Genomic DNA, 20,188 nt, shown 5'->3' with positions numbered 1-20,188 from the left:
TTGTTTAAATTACAAATTTTTTATTTTAAGTGCTTAAAATAAAATTTTTATAGTTGAGTGATTAAATGTATAATTTACCTTAATGACAAAGATGGATTGTAGAATCAGTGGTATCAAACTGCAGCAGAAACAATGAATCAAACGGTTCACTTTCGTTCCAAGACCTTTTCGAATTCCAACGGTCAAAACTCAAAAGCCCGGAATCAGAATCTCTGCTTTTGAAACAAACTAGCCGTTATGTTCCATTTTTACATTACCCACCCATCCCCCCTCATCAAATTTTCTTTCACATTTCCCCAGTCACAATCTTTTACCATTACCATCCAAGATTTTGTTGTTTTCCATTCTAAAACCCTAAACCCCCATCACATTCAATCAAGCTAACAGTAAACGAAACAAAGCAAACAAAAATTTTCAATAATGACATCAGTTTCCAAAACTTCTTCATCGTCGATCCCATGTAGAACGAACGCTAATACGAGAAAATCCAAACTCTGCGACCCCACAAGGAGAAGTTTCAATGGAAACCCTTTTACAAAGCCGGCTGTTATCACAAATCCCAAAGCATTTAACCTCAACACTCCGGCTAATAGCCCTTCAGGTTCCATTTTCTTTCACTCTACTATTCTTTTTTTTTTTAGAGTTTTTATTATCTGTTTCTGGCAATAGGAATTAAGGGTATGAAACAAATGTAAAGAAAATTTGAGACATTAATCTGGGTTCTAAAGGGAATATCGAAGAGGAAATTTGGGTTCGTATTTTTGTTTCGTTTTATGTTAGTTTTGTTAGAAAATATTGATCTGCTTTTTTGGGTAGAAAATGAACATTCACCCTTGAGTTTGAATTGTTTTAGAATTTTCAATTTTCCAGGTTGAGTCATTGTAAGTTTAAATCATTATTGGTTAGTGGAATTTAGTTTCCTAACTTGAATTTTGTAAATTAATTTAATTTTTTTAACCTCGTTAAGAGGTGATAATATCACATTTTAAGATTATATTATTTCATGATCTGAAGGTTTTAAGATATATAAAATAATCTTTAAAAATTATATATATTTTTTAAAAATTCAGGTGATAACATGACATTAAATGTGTTAAAAAAATTAAATTGTTCGTAAAAATTCAATTTCAAAGACAGACTAAAAAAGGTCTAGAGACCAAGTTGATAAAAGTTCCAAACTTGCAACTTTTCAAGTACTGAATGTTGCTTTTATTTATTTGCAATGGTGAGATATTTTCCTAGCAACCAAACAGTAAGAATTATGGTTCTGATATTTGTATATGTACTTTTTATCATTTTCCTTTTCTAGATTTTGTTCGAAGGTATTCAACTGGCAGAGAAAGTGTAGCTTCTTTGCGTGATCCCAACAAGGAGAATTATATAGACCAGAATCCGAAACCAACAAGACTCAGATCACCAGCTGTTTCAAAGGGTACAAAGAATTTCATGGCACCAACAATCTCGGCTGCTTCGAAGATCAATGCGTCACCTAGAAAGAAAATCTTGGTAGAGAGAAACGAGCTGCCTCGATCTTCTGTTTCATTCTCTGATGTGAAAAGTCTAATCATGCAAGATAATGAATCAACCCCGGAGGTTGCTTTGAAGCCGAAGAAGGTTTCATTTTCTGATGTTAAAAGCATGATCATGGAAGATAATGAATGTAAGGAGCCTTTGGAAGGCAATGCCAATTCGGTTCAAGTGATTCCCAGCTTAGAGATTAGTCCTAAAGTTTCGATTTTAGCACCACTTGATGCAGATCCATTGATGCTTCCTCATGACCCCCAAACCAATTACCTTTCTCCAAGGCCTCAGTTTCTTCACTACAGGCCAAATCCTCGAATCGAGCTTTATCGGGAAAGAGATGACAAGCAACTCGAGGAGTGCTTAGCAACCGAAAGCTATTACGACACTGGAGAAACAGAGTCCGAAGGTTCCCAGAGAGAATCTGAGGATGCTGCTGCCACGGTTGAAGAGAGTTTTGAGACCAAAAGAAGGTCCAGGCAACATTTTTGCATCAAATCAAAATTCATTGTTTTGCTTATGGTTTTGGCCTTTTCTTACTTTTCAGTTCTAGCAGCTAATTCTCCAGCTTTTACTTCTAGTGGATTGGAAGAATTAAGCCTATTAAACTTCCATGTGCCGCCTCAAGTCACCGCTTTTGCAAAAGCTAAATTTGATGTTTTCAGTGAAAATCTTTGGCAATGGTCGGATAGCTTTGTATCTTATGTTTCCAGTTCGAGAGCAGGGGACAAATTCAATCTCTTTGAATATGCTAACTTGAGTCATTTGCTAGAGGATGAGGATCATGTGGTTGATGAGGGGCACCACGGTCTCATGTTTGATCACAGTGTAATAGCAAATGATAAGTATCATGGAGAGGTTGAAGCCAATGAGGCAGTAGATGAAGATGAAGAAGAGATAGAAGAAGAAACTGATGCAGGAGAAGATGAAGAACAAGAAGATTTTAAAAGCTCGGAGCTGGTTCCAGAAGCTGAAACTGATGCAACGGAGCAAGAGATCAGAGCTGAGATGATTGAACTTGATGATCAGTTAGATGCAGGGTGCAATGTGGACCTTAAAGCTACTGAAATTCAACATGATATATCCAAAACTTGGGACCCTGAGGGTGATGAATCGAGCAACATTGCTGAAACAATGTTCCCTGAGGAAGATTCCACTTACAGCTCTCAAATTTCGGTAGATGATTCCACAATCAACGGACCTGAGGACCAGTTTCCCGTGAAGAATATGACGGGTTTTGCTTTGCTTGTGTTGTGTCTATTAGCAGCTTCAGCTTTAGTCTACACAAAGAGAGGAAAGCCCTCAGTGGCAGCAGGTTTAAAGGATACAATCCATGAACCATGCCCTTCAGACATGAGCAGCTCATCATCAGAGCCAAATGAAAATCATCAGAGCCAAGAAAGGAGGAAGACTACTTACAGGAGAGAATCTACAGCTTCATCCGATAACTCCATGGGTTCGTTGTCCTATGGTAGTTTTACCACGTACGATAAGATACCTAGCAAGCATGTAAGTAACAACATACTCATTATATATATACTTGTCATCGACAAACCAGACAGAGAACTTGTTTACTAACACTGTGTGCTTGTGTTTGTTTGTTTTGAATTGAAGAGAGGAAGAGAAGAAGGGATAGTGACCCCGGTTAGGCGTTCGAGCCGAATCCGAAACCAAGTCATGACTTCTCCATGATGATGGAAAGAGCTTGTGTAGTTAGTTGTTTACTAACACTGTGTGCTTGTGTTTGTTTGTTTTGAATTGAAGAGAGGAAGAGAAGAAGGGATAGTGACCCCGGTTAGGCGTTCGAGCCGAATCCGAAACCAAGTCATGACTTCTCCATGATGATGGAAAGAGCTTGTGTAGTTAGTTGTTACAATTTGCACTGCTGCGCAATGAACCATTGTTCTTGGGAAGGATGTTGACATAGGGTAGAGCTTATTGTTATTGGATGGTCTCCACTCTCCCATTGCTTCATCAACTCTAATTCTTACCAATCTAATCTAATCTCCTTTTTTTTTTCTTTTCTTTCTTAATATGATTTTTCTTTTATATATATATAATCTTCTACAGTTTTTTAGTGAGTGCAATTTGAAGGATAACAAAATTGGTTGGTCTGAGATTACAGGTTTCTACACCATATTTCCTTGCCAAATTGGCTTAAAATATATATGGTTATAGACTACAATATTTTGTTTTATTTTTAGGTGAAATTGCTTAACAGGTCCTATTATAAGGGCAAGATCAAATTTTAGTAATAGATCAAATTATGATAGAGGAACTTAATATACATTATCCTATACTTTTATATTACGGTCATCATTGTTTGAACCAGACCAATCAATCGAACTAAGAATCGATTAAGGTATTGGTTTGGAGAGTGATTTTGTTTTATTTTTAGGTGAAATTGCTTAACAGGTCCTATTATAAGGGCAAGATCAAATTTTAGTAATAGATCAAATTATGATAGAGGAACTTAATATACATTATCCTATACTTTTATATTACGGTCATCATTGTTTGAACCAGACCAATCAATCGAACTAAGAATCGATTAAGGTATTGGTTTGGAGAGTGATTTTGTTTTATTTTTAGGTGAAATTGCTTAACAGGTCCTATTATAAGGGCAAGATCAAATTTTAGTAATAGATCAAATTATGATAGAGGAACTTAATATACATTATCCTATACTTTTATATTACGGTCATCATTGTTTGAACGAGACCAATCAATCGAACTAAGAATCGATTAAGGTATTGGTTTGGAGAGTGATTTTGTTTTATTTTTAGGTGAAATTGCTTAACAGGTCCTATTATAAGGGCAAGATCAAATTTTAGTAATAGATCAAATTATGATAGAGGAACTTAATATACATTATCCTATACTTTTATATTACGGTCATCATTGTTTGAACGAGACCAATCAATCGAACTAAAAATCGATTAAGGTATTGGTTTGGAGAGTGATTTTGTTTTATTTTTAGGTGAAATTGCTTAACAGGTCCTATTATAAGGGCAAGATCAAATTTTAGTAATAGATCAAATTATGATAGAGGAACTTAATATACATTATCCTATACTTTTATATTACGGTCATCATTGTTTGAACCAGACCAATCAATCGAACTAAGAATCGATTAAGGTATTGGTTTGGAGAGTGATGTTAAATTGATTGACTTGAAAATTGGTATGAACCAATTGAATCATGTATTTTAAATTATTTTTATGAATTTTTTAATAATTTATTTAATCGAATCGGATGAACCTGTTAGACTGGCAATAATCAGCGCACTCAACTCAAGTCCTCCTATATTAACAACAATATCGATGCCAATCGAGCTAAGACTTAATTGACTTAAGTATTTATTTATAAAATAATCATTTATGATTTGTAATATAATAATAGACATATTTGAAATATGAAATAAGAATAATAAAATAATAGAAAATCTATATTGGATAAGAAAGCTGCACAATGGAGATAAAAAATATCAATTACTATAAAGATTATTAGTATGATAAAAATAATTTTTAAATATTTAATAAAAATTAAAATAAAATTATTATATGTATTATTTTAGTTTAAAAAGTAGTTGATAATACGATTATTAATAAAAATATCAAGAAAAATAAGCATAATATGTAATTTTATCTAATTGTTTTAGTGCATATTTATTGGGTTATTCCCTCTTTAATGTTTAACATATCATCATACGTTAGTCATTGATCCAGTTTGTCATCATCTGAATTTGAATTGGAATAATTAATATTACTAACATTTTCTTCTTCCATATACTCTTCGAAATATGAATCATCTCAATCCTATAATTGAAATTATAAAATATGCAACATGCTAATATAATCCAACCATTTTTTTTAATATTAAGGTGATGTTGTTAATATGAGAAATATTTTTTTAGAACAATAAATGTCTTCTCAATCACACTTTAAAGCCTTGAATGTCTCAAATTAAAGAGTTCATGCACGAATTGTCTATGGCGCTTGTGTTTGGTACTATTCTATCCAATGGTATCATACCCCACGATATAGTTCAAGAAATTTTTTCTATTTGTATAATTAGCATCAACCTTATAATATTTGAGCTCATAGTCCAAATAATCTATAGTTTTAATAAAAAAGACTTGTATAAATTTAATTTGAAGGAAGAATTATGCTAGGTTATATCATTTTTTATAATACGTAAATTAAGTAAAAAAAATTATAAAATTTATAACATATAACTTTTATGAATTGTACAAAACTTTTGTAACACTTTTTATAAATAATATATATTTTTTGTCGTAACTTTAGAAAGTTATTTTTTATAAATAAATTGTAAATAAAATAATAACATTTTTATGGATAAATATATTATTTTTATAATATATAGCATGGACACATAAACAAATTATGTCCATACTTATTAACCATAACTTTTTATAAATAAATATATTATAACGCTTTTATGATACGTGAATTATTTTTCATAATAAATATTTGGGGCATAACTTTAGAAAGTTTTTAGGATTTAAATAATATGATTTATTTATAACTTTATAAAATACACAAAATATTTTTATAATATAATTTTTTTAAGATTTATAATATAATTTTTTTGTCGTAACCAATCCAAACACCGATATATGTTCATGCTTATAATATAATTTTTATAACTTGTATAAAAATTGTAACGACTTGGTTTCCAGTGGTGTTAAAAATGCAGTTTTGGGACTTTATTTTTGTAAATCGATTCTATAAATATTACATAAGAATATTTATGGAGTTGGCGTATAAATGAATTGAAATTTGGATAAGTAATTTAGCTAAAATTATAGTTAATTAATGCCCCAAGACTAAATTGTAAAAGTCCAATGGCAATAGATTTTTAATTAGGAAATGGTTTGGAGGCTTAAATTGCAATTATACAAAGGTCTAAAATGGTATTTAAACCCTTTATGAATAAGAGATAGTGGATCTAATATTATATTTTGATTTATTAAGATAAAAAACATAATTAATTAAGTTATAATCCTAACATATAAACTAAAGAAAGTGGAAGGAAAGACGAAAGCTTTTCATCTTCTTCCTTGTCATCCTCCATAGCTAAGGAAACAAAGAAAGCTTCAATATTTCTTAACTTTCGACCAAAGATTCAAGTAAGTTTCTAGTCATTTTTCATTTTTATTTATTTATAAATTTAAGGTCATGAAAGTTTGATTTAGCTAACTCATGTATTAAGTTGTGAAACTATTAAAGTTCTAGAAAGTTGTCATTGTTGATTTCTTAAAGATTTAGGTGTGAACTTGATAGAAATTAAGTTTAGTTTAAGAAAATGACTAATTTGTAAAGCTTAATTATCGATTTTGTATATTAAGGACCAAACTAAATAAAATGAAAAATTGTCATGAAATTTTGGTAGGAATAGAAAGTAGAAGGTCCCTAATGAATATATGTGAAATCGAATTTTAATCCCAAGGTCCAGATTGAAAGTTATGCTTGTCCTAAGTTTAAGGACTAAATTGAATAAATTGCAAAATATGTATGCCTTTGTAATTGAATGTGATTCGATATGGAATTTGATATTGTTTATTATTAAATTATTATTATTTTTAGCTAAAGACAATGCAGGATTGTCGAGAGGGAAAAGAAAGGCGAGAGCCGATGACGAGTAACTCGAGTTTTCGGTTTGTATTTTTATGATTCAGATCAACTTAATGATTTATGATGTTCAGTATAAAATTGAGTTGAGATATGTTGTATGAATTGATGAAATGATGAATTGACAATAAATTGAGACGTGGAATGAATTGAAATATTGAAATATTGTAATTAAGCTATATAATGAATTCGGAAAATTGGTTACCATATGAATTATTTAGGCAAAGTGAAATAGTTGGCATGCCATAAGATAGATTGAGTACAGGTTAATTCGGCTATATATCGATGAACATTGAGTGCATTTTTATTTGGACGTTTTTATGAGTGCAGGACACAACTTTTACATCGGTTATTTTGATGAGCATTGGATGCAATTTATTTACTTCGGATGTTCCAATGAGGCATTGGGTGCCAAATTGGTGTGTTGGTTGGGATCCATATATCCATTTGAGTTTGAGTTATGTTAATAAGGGATATAAATTTTGAATTGATTGAATCATATTTGAAAAGAATTAAATGTTATGAAGTTGTACTATAGGTACTTATATACGATATTTGATTATCAATTGCACGTGAAAGACCATGCGAACTAGTTAACGAGCTTCAGGGCCGATATGGTAAGATTAAAAATGATTTTATTCGATTTGGTAAGGAAATGTGGTATGATTAAATGTTGCAAATTGAATAGTTGTGTGAATTTCGTTGGCATTGAAATATTGTTATAATATAATCATTTAGCTTGACTAATTCAATTAATGTATAGGTGATTCATATGAAACATTTGGTATAATTGTGGTATATGATGAGCTTGTATTAGTTGACATTAGAAATCATATAAATTTTATGTAGTTGATTATGATCTATATTATATTGATTTGAATCATAGAAATATCACCGAGCTTTATTGCTCAACGTACGATTTGTTTTTCGTGCATAGGTTTAGGTACATCTTGAGGTCTCGAGCAGTGACTCCAGCATCCAGCCAGAGATCTCCAACTCATCAATGTTCGTAAAGTCTCTTTTTGTTCATTATACGGAATGTACGTAGGTGGAGTCGGTTTTGGTATAAAATGTGAATTTGTGAGTGTTTGATGTTTTGAATGGTAACTTGAGATTGTCAATTGGCTTGAATTCTTGTACTAGAGATTGGTACCTAATGAAATTGCTCAAAATGTTGCTCTATTAGTAATCTATATAAATGAATGAATAAGTAAATGTGGTAGATGTTAAGAATTGTCAAAAAGTGTAAAGTTTTGGCATGTGTTTTTGAATCCTAATACATGAATAGTAAGATATTTTAGAAATGTAGAGTTGATAATGGTAAAATTGAGTTGAAATGGTATGTATTTGAATTGGACTTGTTTCTAGGTGGAGCTTGTCAAAATGGTAACATTTAGAAACAGTATGTCACATCACGATGTTGAATGTTTGTTGTCGCGACAAGACCAAGTTGCCATGCCATGACGCAATGCCGAGTATTAATCACTGCGATGAGGCCTACTTAGTATGTTGCGGTGCGACGAGGAACCCCTTGACATTGCGACGTCAACCTGGTGTTTTGAAATTTTTACAATTTGGTCCTAATTCGACCTCGAGTTAGCTTTAGAGCTTTCATAAACTTGTTTAAGACACGAAAACGATTGTATATCGTATTGTATGCATGTATTGGTTGAAATTAATCATTTACTAGTATAAATAGAATTTAGTTTTATTGTAGTTGCTCTGACAATGAATGTAACACCTTGTAACTAGGACTTGACGATCGGGTCGGGTGATGGGGTGTTACGAAAACAATTTTTTTAAAATTGGATATGAGTGTAATTGCCTGCGTAATTACTTCAATTCTCACCCTCCACCTAAAAATTGGAAAACATAATTTGGATGCTTCAATTACACTTAGGCTCCATTTGTTTGGGGGTAAAAACTTTTCTGGAAAATATTTTCCTCATTTTCTACTGTTTGTTTGGTGGAAAATAAACTCCCACTGTAAATGCTTTTCCAAAACACGGAAAATCATGTCTTCTTTTGGGAAAATGTCTTACAATTTTTTTCGGTAAGACATTTTCCAAAACACGGGAAAACGCCTTCTCCCCTTCCCCTTCCCCTTCCTCTTGCAAATCAGTGCCATTTCCAGGTACCTTACCCATTTTTATCTCTTCGATCATTTTGATTTTTGTTATCTATCTATCTTTTTTTTTCAACCTCTTAGCAAATTTTCCAGGTACCCTACCCCCACCTTAAATTCCTAAAGAGCCGCGTGATTTCGAAGAACGATGATGAGAAAGTTTGGTCAAGGACCAATGCTAGGGTCGGTGTTAAAGATGCCGGCAATATGGTTTTGGGTTTGAGCCAAAACTTGAGTTTGTACGTGCAATTTTCAACTTCGGTGAAGCGAGGATCGAAGCCCGGGAAAGTGGAAGAGGAGATGCAGGATTATTACGTGAATATAGGTTACGCTATTCGGACCTTGAGAGAGGAGTTCCTGGACACCTTCTACAGAGAGCTCATTTTTTATATTTACAGGTTCGGATTCGATTTTCCCGTATTTGATTTCTTTGAAATGGAGTAAATAATTGAGAATTACTGAAACGTATTATTTTTTGTGGTGGTAACTGATCTTAGAGAAGAAGCAGTTGTGTACATTAATGGCACCTTTTTTGTACTGAGGGAGTTAAATAAGCCTGTTGATACCCTAAAGCATGTCGGAATTACTGGACCTGTGGTATGTTATCTTAACACCTATTTTACTTTTTGTGGCAAGTTATTTAGCACCATTACTTCAACCAACTTCTTGCATTGTGAAAAATTATGTAGGTGGAACACATGGAGGCACGACTAAAGGAAGATTTATTGTTAGAGGTTAGACAGTCCGTTGGTCGAAGGGTTTTTCATCGTGAAGATTTAGTCCATCATCAAATCAGTCCAGTGTTGTGGGATATAGAGGTGTGCATGGGCCAGGCTACCCGGCCCGGCCCGAAGGCCCACCCAAAAAATGGGAGGGTTCGGATAAAAATATAAGCCCGAAATATAGGTTTGGGCAAAAAATTGAGGCCCGTTTAGAAACTAGGCTGGGCTCGGGCAAAACTTTTTTTGCCCTGGCCCGGCCAGAATTATATACTAAATATATATATTTTTTATTTTTAATCATATTTACATTTTATTTTCAATTTTAATATAATCACTTTTTATTATATTTTCAATTTGTGTATTGTTTTAAGAATTGTTTTAATATCATTTTTTATTTGTTTCTTATTTTAATACTTGTTTTAATATTTATTTTAAATGTATTTGATTTATTATATTTTAAATTTTTTTATTTAATGAAATAAGCTAAAAAAATTTAATATGGGCCGGGCCGAGCCGAGCTCGGGCTTAACAATTTTATTTCAGGCCGGGCTTGAACAAATTTTTAGGCCCATATTTTGGGCCGGGCCTAGAAAACTGGCCTAAAATTTTGTCTGGGCCCGGCCCAGCCCGACCCATGCACACTTCTAGTGGGATACTGGGAAAACATTTTTACTGATGATGTGAAGACAACTGCTGAACTATATGCTGCTCTAAAAGATAAGGGGTATAATATAGAATATAGGAGGATTCCATTAACTAGAGAGAGGGAGGCTTTAGCTGTAACACCCCCTACCCGTATTCATTGCTGGAATAGGGTACGAGGCATTATCGTAGTTTACTGAACATTTTCAGATAAATTTGAGTCATTTATTATTCATATTTTGAAATAATCATAACGTCTCTCTATTGGGCCCTCGAAGCCCAAAACATACATTAGAAACCAACTGGAATAAAATCGAGATCATAAAAAAAAGATTTCGCAAAATCTTAAATTATATTTTCATCTAAGTACTTACCATTTCAATGCTTCTTATAATTAAACATGTTACCATTCAATCAATGCGTTAAACAACAACATTGTTAGTATACTTGCACATATTTCATATAAATTCAACATTGATATACCTATTTTCTCAACATATCACACTTGAATTTAATAATAGTCTTAACTTACATAATTTCCTTGTATCAACATATCAAAGATAATTATATATGTACATGTCACAAAATATATTATTCTCTTACTGTTTCTTCATAAGCATACATCATTCATTTCGTTATATCAATATTTCATGCACCATCATTTCCTTATATCTTGTATATATTTATTTCGATAATAGTTCGTATTAAACTTAACATAAATTAAATTCCATGTACCTATACTTATTTCATTTATCTATCTTCTTAATTATTTCATACAACTATTTTGTACATATATTTCCATATGACCAATTCCTGTAAACACTTCACACAACCATTTCATATAACCATTCCATCTGATACATATTACCTGAATATCGATTGTTCAATAGATATCTTGGCATTTCTCTTTCTCGATCTTATTTATCTTCGACATGATGTCATAGTATCTTTCAACTATGGTTTTACTCGTTTTCTGTCATGTTGCCATGGTATCTTTCAACCATGGTCTTATTCATTTTCCCGTCATGTTGCCATGGTATCTTTCAACCATGGTTTTACTCATTTCATGTCAGGTTGTCATGGTATCTTTCAACCATGGTCTTATTCATTTCATATCACGTTGCCATGGTATCTTTCAACCATGGTCTTACACATTTCATATCAGGTTGCCACGGTATCTTTCAACCATGGTCTTACACATTCTATATCAGAGAGCACACTCCCGTGAACCTCATCCTTACAGTGGGATTACTAGTCCAGGCTAAATCCTCTGTAATATAAACTCATAGAGTATTGTCGGGATTACCAGTCCAGGTTAAATCCCTTACAACGACAATTACTCTAATGAGCTTGGATCTGAATTACCAGTCCAGGCTAAATTCAGACCCTAATTCGGATTACCCGTCCGGGCTAAATCCATTTTCCACATATTCTTCGGGAGGGCTATATTAGGATAGGATCACTCGTCCGGGCTAGATCCTTTTTACCGTCAATTCCTTTTCAGAGATCCATCGAATTTTCCTTCCATTCAACCGGGATTTCTTCCCCTTTTTATCAAATTTATCAATGTTTCATCAATTTTCATATAATGAACATTCAAATCATATTCATATCAAAAACATGCATTTCAAGCATTTAAGAATATAATTCAAGTTACATGAACTTACTTGGCGAAATTGCAGAAATATCAAGATTAAGGGGCATTTTGGTAATTTACCATTTTCCCAATTTTCACCGATCTTAAATTGAAAATTTCATTCAATTTATTAATTTAGATAATAAAAAAATTCATTCCCTTCAATTTGGTCATTTTTGACATTTTTACAAAATTACCCCCTGAAGTTTTACTTTTATTCAATTTAGTCTTTAAGCCTAAAACATGCAAATTAGCCATGCTAGCTGGATATTCATATATATTTTCCTCCTCCTCCTCTCCATTCCACATCCTTAATGTATATAACACACTTGTAAGTAACATTATCTATAATCTTTATTATTTACTTTTATGAATATTCAAACTGTCCATATGTGTCTTAGTCACTAAATTATTTATATCTGGAGCTATATAACTCCAAATTATGATCCGCTAATTTTCCCTGAAACTAGACTCATATATCTTCTTACCATAAAATTTTCATAATTTTTGGTTTAGCCAATAAGTACAGTTTAATCTTTAAAGTTACCCCTATTCTGTTGTCTAACAGTTCCGACTCTTCTTCACTAAAAATTAATTATATCCTCGTACAAAATTCAAATGATGTTTTTGTTTGTTTCTATGGAAAATAGGCTCATTAAGGATTCTAAACATATAAATTTAAGCCTCTAATTATTTTTATCCAATTTTTTATGATTTTCTAAAGTCAAAACAGGGGAACCCGAAATCATTCTGACCTTGTCTCATAAAATTTATTATATCTCATGATTCACAATTCCATTACTTATATCGTTTCTTTTATAAGAAACTAAACTCAATAAGATTTAATTTCATATTTTATTCATCCTCTAATTCGATTTATACAATTTGTGGTGATTTTTCAAAGTTACACTACTGCTGCTGTCCAAAACAGTTTTAGTGAAAAATGTTGATTTCCATTTTGCCCCAAATTTCACAGTTTATACAATTCAGTCCTTGCTCAATTAACCCCTCAATTGAGATATTTTTTCTCAATTAATACTTTAGTATATCATTTTAAACTTCTTCATAACCCCTAAAAATCAAAACTTTAGCATTAGACATTAATTCCAAACTCTTTCTTAATTAGGTCCTAAAATGAATTTCCATCAATTTTACTTGATAAAATCGTCATATACCAAAATTAAAGCTTCAATTCTATGATTATTCATCATATTATTTCAGCACTCATCCATAAAAACTTTAAAAATTATCCATGGAATCAAAAACTAATGAAATAGTAAGTTGGACCCAATTGTAAAATTTCAAAAACATAGAAATTTCAAGGAGAAAGCAAGAATTAAACTTACATGAAGCTAGAGCATGAAAACCAGCTTGAACCCCCTTCCATGGCTATTTTTCAGCTGATGAATATGAAGAGAAATGAAGAGAATTCTAGATATTCCAATTTAGTCCCATTTTTATTTAGCTAATTTTGGCAATTTTCCAATTTTGCCCTTATTTCACCCATTTCCTGATTTTTCTCAGCTATTGCCGCCCAAAATATCTCATTTGGGCTTATTTTCACTTTAGCTCCTTCCTCATTTGAAAATTGAGCTATTTAATCCTTTTAGCAACTTTTACACATTTTCCAATTTAATCCTTTTTATTTAATTGACCACCCAAACGTCAAAATTTTCTAACGAAATTTTAATACTACCTTATTGACATTCCGTAAATATTTATAAAAATATTTATGGCTCGGTTTATAACATGAGATACTTTTTCTCAATTTCTTGACCAAATAAATCTTTATAAAACACAATTTACTATTCCAAAAATCTTTTAAAAACTACATTTGGCTCGTAAATATTAAATAATATAATCTACGAGTTCATTTGTCGGATTTGATGGTCTCGAACCACTATTTTCGACATCGTTGAAATTCAGGCTATTACATTAGCTTCTGATGTGGATGAAATCCAGAACTGTCAAGATGAGTGAGTATCTGTATGCCTAACTAGTGCTTTGTTCATCAGTCTATTGAAGTTATTCCTACAAAGTTTTTGATGCATCTGATTCCACCTGCATTTATTCACACATGCTTGCACAAGTAACATAGTTTTAGCTCAGGATATTATGTATTAATGGCTTCTTAGGTGAATAATGTGTTGTGGCTGGCTTTATGGTTATTTTCGAAAATTTGCAGCACAGATTAAAATTTGTCAATATGAATAGATATTCTTTATGTTCTTTTCCTGTTGGGGGAGAACGGCAATTAAAACTGAACTGCCACAATTGGAAAAGCCCTCATCATTTGTAGTTTTGGAAAAGGCAACAGCATCTATTAAGGATTGTTCTTTTTCCAAAACTGAATTTAGTGATATGAGGACCACTTTAGTCATTCTGATACTAAGAATTTGAAGAAGTATTTTCTCTTGTGATTGCTCAGGGGGACTTTGAGGTAAATATATTCTTAAGTTTTGACCCAAAAAGGAACTGTGATTGTAGATTTAAATGGTTCCTTGAAATTAAATCATTGTTTTGAAGCTGCAATTATGTTTTCTACAGCTCCTCAGGGTGTTACCTTTATGTATCACACACTAAATTTGGAGGAGTTGCATACGCAATGGTAATCATTTGCTGCAGACTTGATGCAGAGGTGAACTTTGGAACATCCAATGCACAATCATTGGGTGATGTACATCTACATTCTACACCTGAAGAAAACTTGCCATCCTGGACTTCTGAAGAAGAAGCACGAAGGATGGGTGATTACCGTGACATTCTAAGCCTTACAAGAGTTCTCATGCATGGTCCCAAAAGCAAAGCAAATGTTGATACTATTATTGAAAGGTATGTCTCATTTCTTTTTTTTCTCTTTTCCCCCTTTATTTAGATATTAAAGAATCAGAATGAAGTTTATCTTCCCACTCTTTTACTATACTAGAAATATGTATAATCAGATTCGTGATTCAGTTGGTCCAGAGAACAAAATGATGGATAATTGTACTGAGTTTATTTCTTCATTTTCTTTTCTTTCTGGACTCAGTTAAACGTGCCCACCTTTTGCTTCTTTAATTTTTTTAATTTCAAGGCTTTTATTTTGTTTCATATTTTAGACAACCAGTTTTTTATCCTTGCCCTTTGCCATTTAACATTCCAATTATCGGCTTTGTGAAGGTGTGCTGGTGCAGGGCATTTACGAGATGATATCCTCCATTATAGTAAGAAACTGGAGAAGATCCCAAGTGACGATGATGAGAACCGAGCATACATCATGGATATGGGCGTTAAGGCTATGAGGTTAGTTATTACATAGTTGCATCTAAAGCAAACTACAATTTTACTGCCTCAATCAAGTAGCATGTCAATTAGTGTTTGTGTATTGATTGATGGGTTCAACTTGAACTTCAAAGCCATGCTCCTGCATTTAGTCGGTTTTCATTGCTAATGAAACTCAATTTTCTCTCTTCTTTTTCCTCCTTTCATGGTTTGATAATCTAGTGTGCCTGATTGGGGTTAGGTTGTTGCTACTACAGATCAAAACATACCAGGGTTTGTATTTCATGATCCTTGAACTTTTGTATTTGTTTATTTTGCAGGCGTTATTTCTTCCTCATCACCTTCCGATCTTACCTATACAGTGCATCTCCAATTAAGATGAAATTCACAACTTGGATGGATGCAAGGCCTGAATTTGGACATCTCTGTAATAGTCTTAGAATTGATAAATAGTTTGACAGATTATAATCGCATTTAAAATTCAAATGTATGTAATGCATGTAAGTATGTACGTATGATGTATAGGTCTCAATGCCTGTTCATAGCTTATCCATTAATGATTGATTGCTATACACATAGTGAAGGGTTTGTTATACTTTAGAAGCCTTTCTTTTGGAGCTTCGCCGTTTCTATGCACTATTTTTCCTTTTTTTTTTCAGCCATTAAAAGAAAATGGCAGGAGCTTTAGGAACATAAAGGAACAAAATGTTGGTACCTACTGAAGATCGAAACAAAGATGAAATATGTTTAAGAAGATAATAGAAAAGAAGAGATTGATTTAATGGATTTTCTTATACATTCTTCTTAGGAATTAAGATTCTAATTAGGACTTTTATGGTCAGTTGTCATAATTTTCATCAAACATTGCTTTATGGAGTTTATACATTTTTCTTGCAAGATTCATGTTCTAACACTTATGTTGAACCATGTATTTAAAGAGTTTATCCCATACACGAGTCTATACATATTAATATTATATATATATATATATGACATGAGTATTTTAATAAAATTAAGGGTTTTATATATATATTGGTTTCCAGTATTAATTTCTATAATTATTTAATCATTGTTTTTTATTATTTTATAACACAATTAGAAATAATTTGTTTGATTTTGGTTGTTTTCAATTTATGACGGTTAATATCCTAGCTTAATAATTGAGTATTATTATATATTTAATTTGATTTATTTATTTATAAATAAATCATTGCAATATATGTAAAAACAATTTAAAATATAAATTTATTAATATATGTAAAAACAGCTTTTCCGGAAAATATTTTCAGAAAATCTGCCAAACAACAGAAAATATTTTAAACAGACTCATCCAAACACCAGAAAAGTAAATCATTTTCCAGAAATCATTTTCCGGAAAATATTTTACTGGCAAACAAATAGAGCCTTAATTCAATGAGACCTACCAATTACAATGGTTAACTAAACGTGTCACCATTATATAACTACAATCAATTACACCAAAATCGAATTATTAACTGGCTTTCCAAACGCTACACGTGTTTGGTTGAAATTTTTTAAAATAATTTTTGAAAAATGAATATTAAAATATGTGAAAATTAGAAAACAATAAAAAGTTGTCTTAATTATTTTCACTAAAAATGTTTTGCAAAATTGAAAATGATGAAGACAACGGTTTGAACGTTAAATCAATTGATACTTGTTCAAATCCATATATATGCAAAAACGTTTTTTCAATAGTTTTTCAAATATTATATCCTTAGTTTGAATCCATATAAATGTATAATTTTTTATTTTATTTCTCACGTTTCTATCATACAAAGATAGTTACCAAACATGTTTTCATTATTGAAAAAAATGTCTACTTTAATTTATCAAAATTGTTTTTCAATTTTTTAAAAAGAATAAAAAATAAAAAAAAATATTTTTCTTAAAAATAAAAATAAAATCCATAAAACATAATAAATTAAGATGAACTTTTCCAATACAAAAGATATTGTAATTTAGGAACTTGAAAAAATTATCTATAGATGATTTAATTATAATTTTATAATTATTATTAAATTTTTTTATTAAATTCATTTTCATCCTAATGATTGTTGAAACCATTTTTTTTGAAAAACGGGAATCGACTTTTTAAAACAAAAGTTTGGAGTCACCACCAATCTTTTTTCGAGGTGTGATCGGATCACCTTGAGATTGATCATTTTAATAAAATATTTTGATTTATTAAAATAATGATTTTGGGTCTACGAAATCCGAAAAACAGATTCGAGAGTCGATTACGTGAGAGGAAAGGTTATCACCCTCGTCACGCCCAAATTTGGTATTAATTGATTATTTAGTGTCTTAATGTTGAAATTTGAAAATTTGACAATAGTTTAAAATACAATCCCTCTTAGTGTTAATGCTTTTTTAAGGTATTTGGATGAACTGAAGCCTATGTCAAGGACCGTTTCATCTCAAGGTAAAATGTTATATCCAGTATGTTAGGACACAACACCTCGACCTTCGAGTATGAGCTTGTCTTCTATTTCATTTAAAACTCATGTATTTAAATTTTAAAAAGGATATTTGAATATTTAGATCAAACAAAAAAATCGAAACCCAGTACGTTAGGGCACGACTACTCGAATTTCTAAATACGGAATATTGCCTTTATTTTATTTAAAACTCATGTATTTTAATTTAAAAGGATAATCGGTTACTTAGATCAAACGAAAAACCAAAACCCAATACGTTACGACACGATTTCTCGAATTTTCAAGTACCAAATATTGCCTTTACTTGAAAAATTCAGACAAAAATAATAATAAATAAAATAATATAGAGATAAAAATGGAATAACAAAGAAAATTCGAATGAAAATTTAATTTAAATCGGGAGTGGGCAAATAAACACATGTATAACAAAATATTGAATGAAATAATTTAAAAATAGGACGGATAATAAAAATAATAGTAATAATAATAATATAATGGTAATAATATTTAAAAAAAAGTAAATATAATGATGATAATAGTGTTAAAAATAATAATAATAATAAACAAACGATATATTAATGATAATAGAAAATAACGATAATAATAATGGAAGTAACGAAAATAATAATAATAGAAACAATAGTAATAAAAGTAATAATAAAATAGAAAATAACAATGAGACATTAATAATAATATACGTGCTAATAATAATAAAATAATAAAAATACTATTACGTTACTACTAATAATAATAAAAAAAGAAAACAGTAATAGTATATAGATTAATAATAATAAATAAATAACGGTCTCCCCCTTGCTTCTAAAACATCGGTCTGGCCTTGCTCCTGTCACCGGATCTCCACGCGCCACCGTCGACGCCACCATACACGGCGGCCGGACCTAAAAAAAACCCTCTTTTGCTTTGATTTTTGATTAATCTCGTGTATTTCTTGTATTGAAAGCCTCTCTTTTTCTTGTATTCTAATCTCTCTCCTTTTTTCTCCAAAAAACAGAACCCCCATTACAGTGGTTTTGAATTGCTTTTATAGCCAAATTTTACAACTTGTTTGCTAACAGATTGCCTCTTTCTTTTTGTAGGCAAGTGGGGTGATAGAGTTAGTGGCAAGTGGGGTGATGGAGTTAGTGGTTGGTTTAGTGGGGTGCTAATTGGATTGTTAACTTATTTAGTATTTTGGGCTCTGCTTGTTGGGCTCGTGCAAAATTTAGGTCCTACAATGATATTTTTTAAAATTACATAACTATAAGTGAAATTTTTTTATTTTAAAATATTATATTAATAAATTTAAATGGTTTTAAAGATGTTATTAAGAAATGGTTAAATATAATAAATAATAAAATTATTGTTTAATTCATCAAAATATCTGACCAAAAAATAATTCATAAAAGAATTCCTTAACAAAATTATAAATAATTTCGTAGTGTTTTTAAATAAAACCTTTTAATATTTAGTAGTGATATTATACCTCGACGAAATTTAAAGTTGAGCCATCAAACCATTTGACATTTAATATTGTTTTTTTTTCTATAAAATTTAACCCAAATCTTACTTAAAAGATAATAAATTCTTTACCACTTCACACAAACAGTTAATTCAATAATTAATTTAGAGAAAAAAGTTGATGTAATCAACATTTATTTTCCATACCTTAATTTTTTTAACTTAATTGGTATTTAAATTTGGAAGCAGTAAGTCAACTTGGTATTATTTTTTAGGTATTTGACTAACATTGACACCGACGACCCATAACCCAGTGAATTAAATTTGAGTGAACATTTTGTAATTTTTTAAAGTTGAGTGATCAAAACATAAATTTACTAATAGTTATGACTTTAGCCTATATTTTATAACATCTTGGGATTTGTGTCACCTTTTGAATCATGTTTGTAAAGTTTAAAATATATTTTTTGGGGGCTTAATGGTATCATAGGCCCTTGAATTATTTCGAAAAAAAATAATTGAGCCTCTCTAAACCTTTTGCACCCAATTGGGCCCTTTAGTTTTGATTAATTAGCCATTTGACCAACGTTGACTGTTAGTTTCTAGTTGCTGATGCGATCGTTAATGGCACTAACTTAACCAATCGTAGTTGATCTGACACTACCATATCAACAAAATAAAAATAAAAAAATGAAAATTATTTAGTT

General features: G+C 31.0%; 2 protein-coding genes across 3 annotated transcripts; both read left to right on the top strand.

The window, feature by feature from the left end:
- Positions 1-257: 257 nt before the first annotated feature.
- On the top strand, positions 258-3,540 carry LOC107894196 (uncharacterized). 2 transcript variants are annotated; one of them, XM_016819429.2, is made up of 4 exons: positions 258-601; positions 1,310-3,030; positions 3,136-3,234; positions 3,385-3,540. In XM_016819429.2, exons 1-3 carry the CDS (start codon positions 421-423, stop codon positions 3,211-3,213), a joined length of 1,980 nt encoding a protein of 659 aa, XP_016674918.1. In that variant the 5' UTR covers positions 258-420; the 3' UTR covers positions 3,214-3,234; positions 3,385-3,540. The 2 variants fall into 2 exon arrangements, with proteins under 2 accessions (XP_016674918.1, XP_016674919.1); XM_016819430.2 differs by having other exon boundaries at positions 259-601; positions 1,310-2,846; positions 2,883-3,030; positions 3,136-3,540.
- Positions 3,541-14,890: 11,350 nt separating this feature from the next.
- On the top strand, positions 14,891-15,764 carry LOC107894683 (uncharacterized). The gene is made up of 2 exons (XM_016819934.2): positions 14,891-15,132; positions 15,460-15,764. Exons 1-2 carry the CDS (start codon positions 14,906-14,908, stop codon positions 15,596-15,598), a joined length of 366 nt encoding a protein of 121 aa, XP_016675423.1. The 5' UTR covers positions 14,891-14,905; the 3' UTR covers positions 15,599-15,764.
- The last annotated feature ends 4,424 nt before the right edge of the window (positions 15,765-20,188 follow it).

Source organism: Gossypium hirsutum, chromosome A13 (assembly GCF_007990345.1).
Source record: "Gossypium hirsutum isolate 1008001.06 chromosome A13, Gossypium_hirsutum_v2.1, whole genome shotgun sequence".
In the NCBI taxonomy this organism is placed as follows: domain Eukaryota; kingdom Viridiplantae; phylum Streptophyta; class Magnoliopsida; order Malvales; family Malvaceae; genus Gossypium; species Gossypium hirsutum.
Note: the sequence above shows the minus strand (reverse complement) of the source record. Positions and strands in the feature narration are given on the sequence as shown.

Excerpts from the sequence above, each read along its gene's own strand:
- LOC107894683 (XM_016819934.2), top strand. The coding sequence starts at position 14,906 with ATGGTAATCATTTGCTGCAGACTTGATGCAGAGGTGAACTTTGGAACA. Across the intron at positions 15,133-15,459 it reads GTTGATACTATTATTGAAAG|GTGTGCTGGTGCAGGGCATT; the intron begins GTATGTCTCATT and ends GGCTTTGTGAAG.
- LOC107894196 (XM_016819429.2), top strand. The coding sequence starts at position 421 with ATGACATCAGTTTCCAAAACTTCTTCATCGTCGATCCCATGTAGAACG. Across the intron at positions 602-1,309 it reads TCCGGCTAATAGCCCTTCAG|ATTTTGTTCGAAGGTATTCA; the intron begins GTTCCATTTTCT and ends TTCCTTTTCTAG. Across the intron at positions 3,031-3,135 it reads ATAAGATACCTAGCAAGCAT|AGAGGAAGAGAAGAAGGGAT; the intron begins GTAAGTAACAAC and ends TTTGAATTGAAG.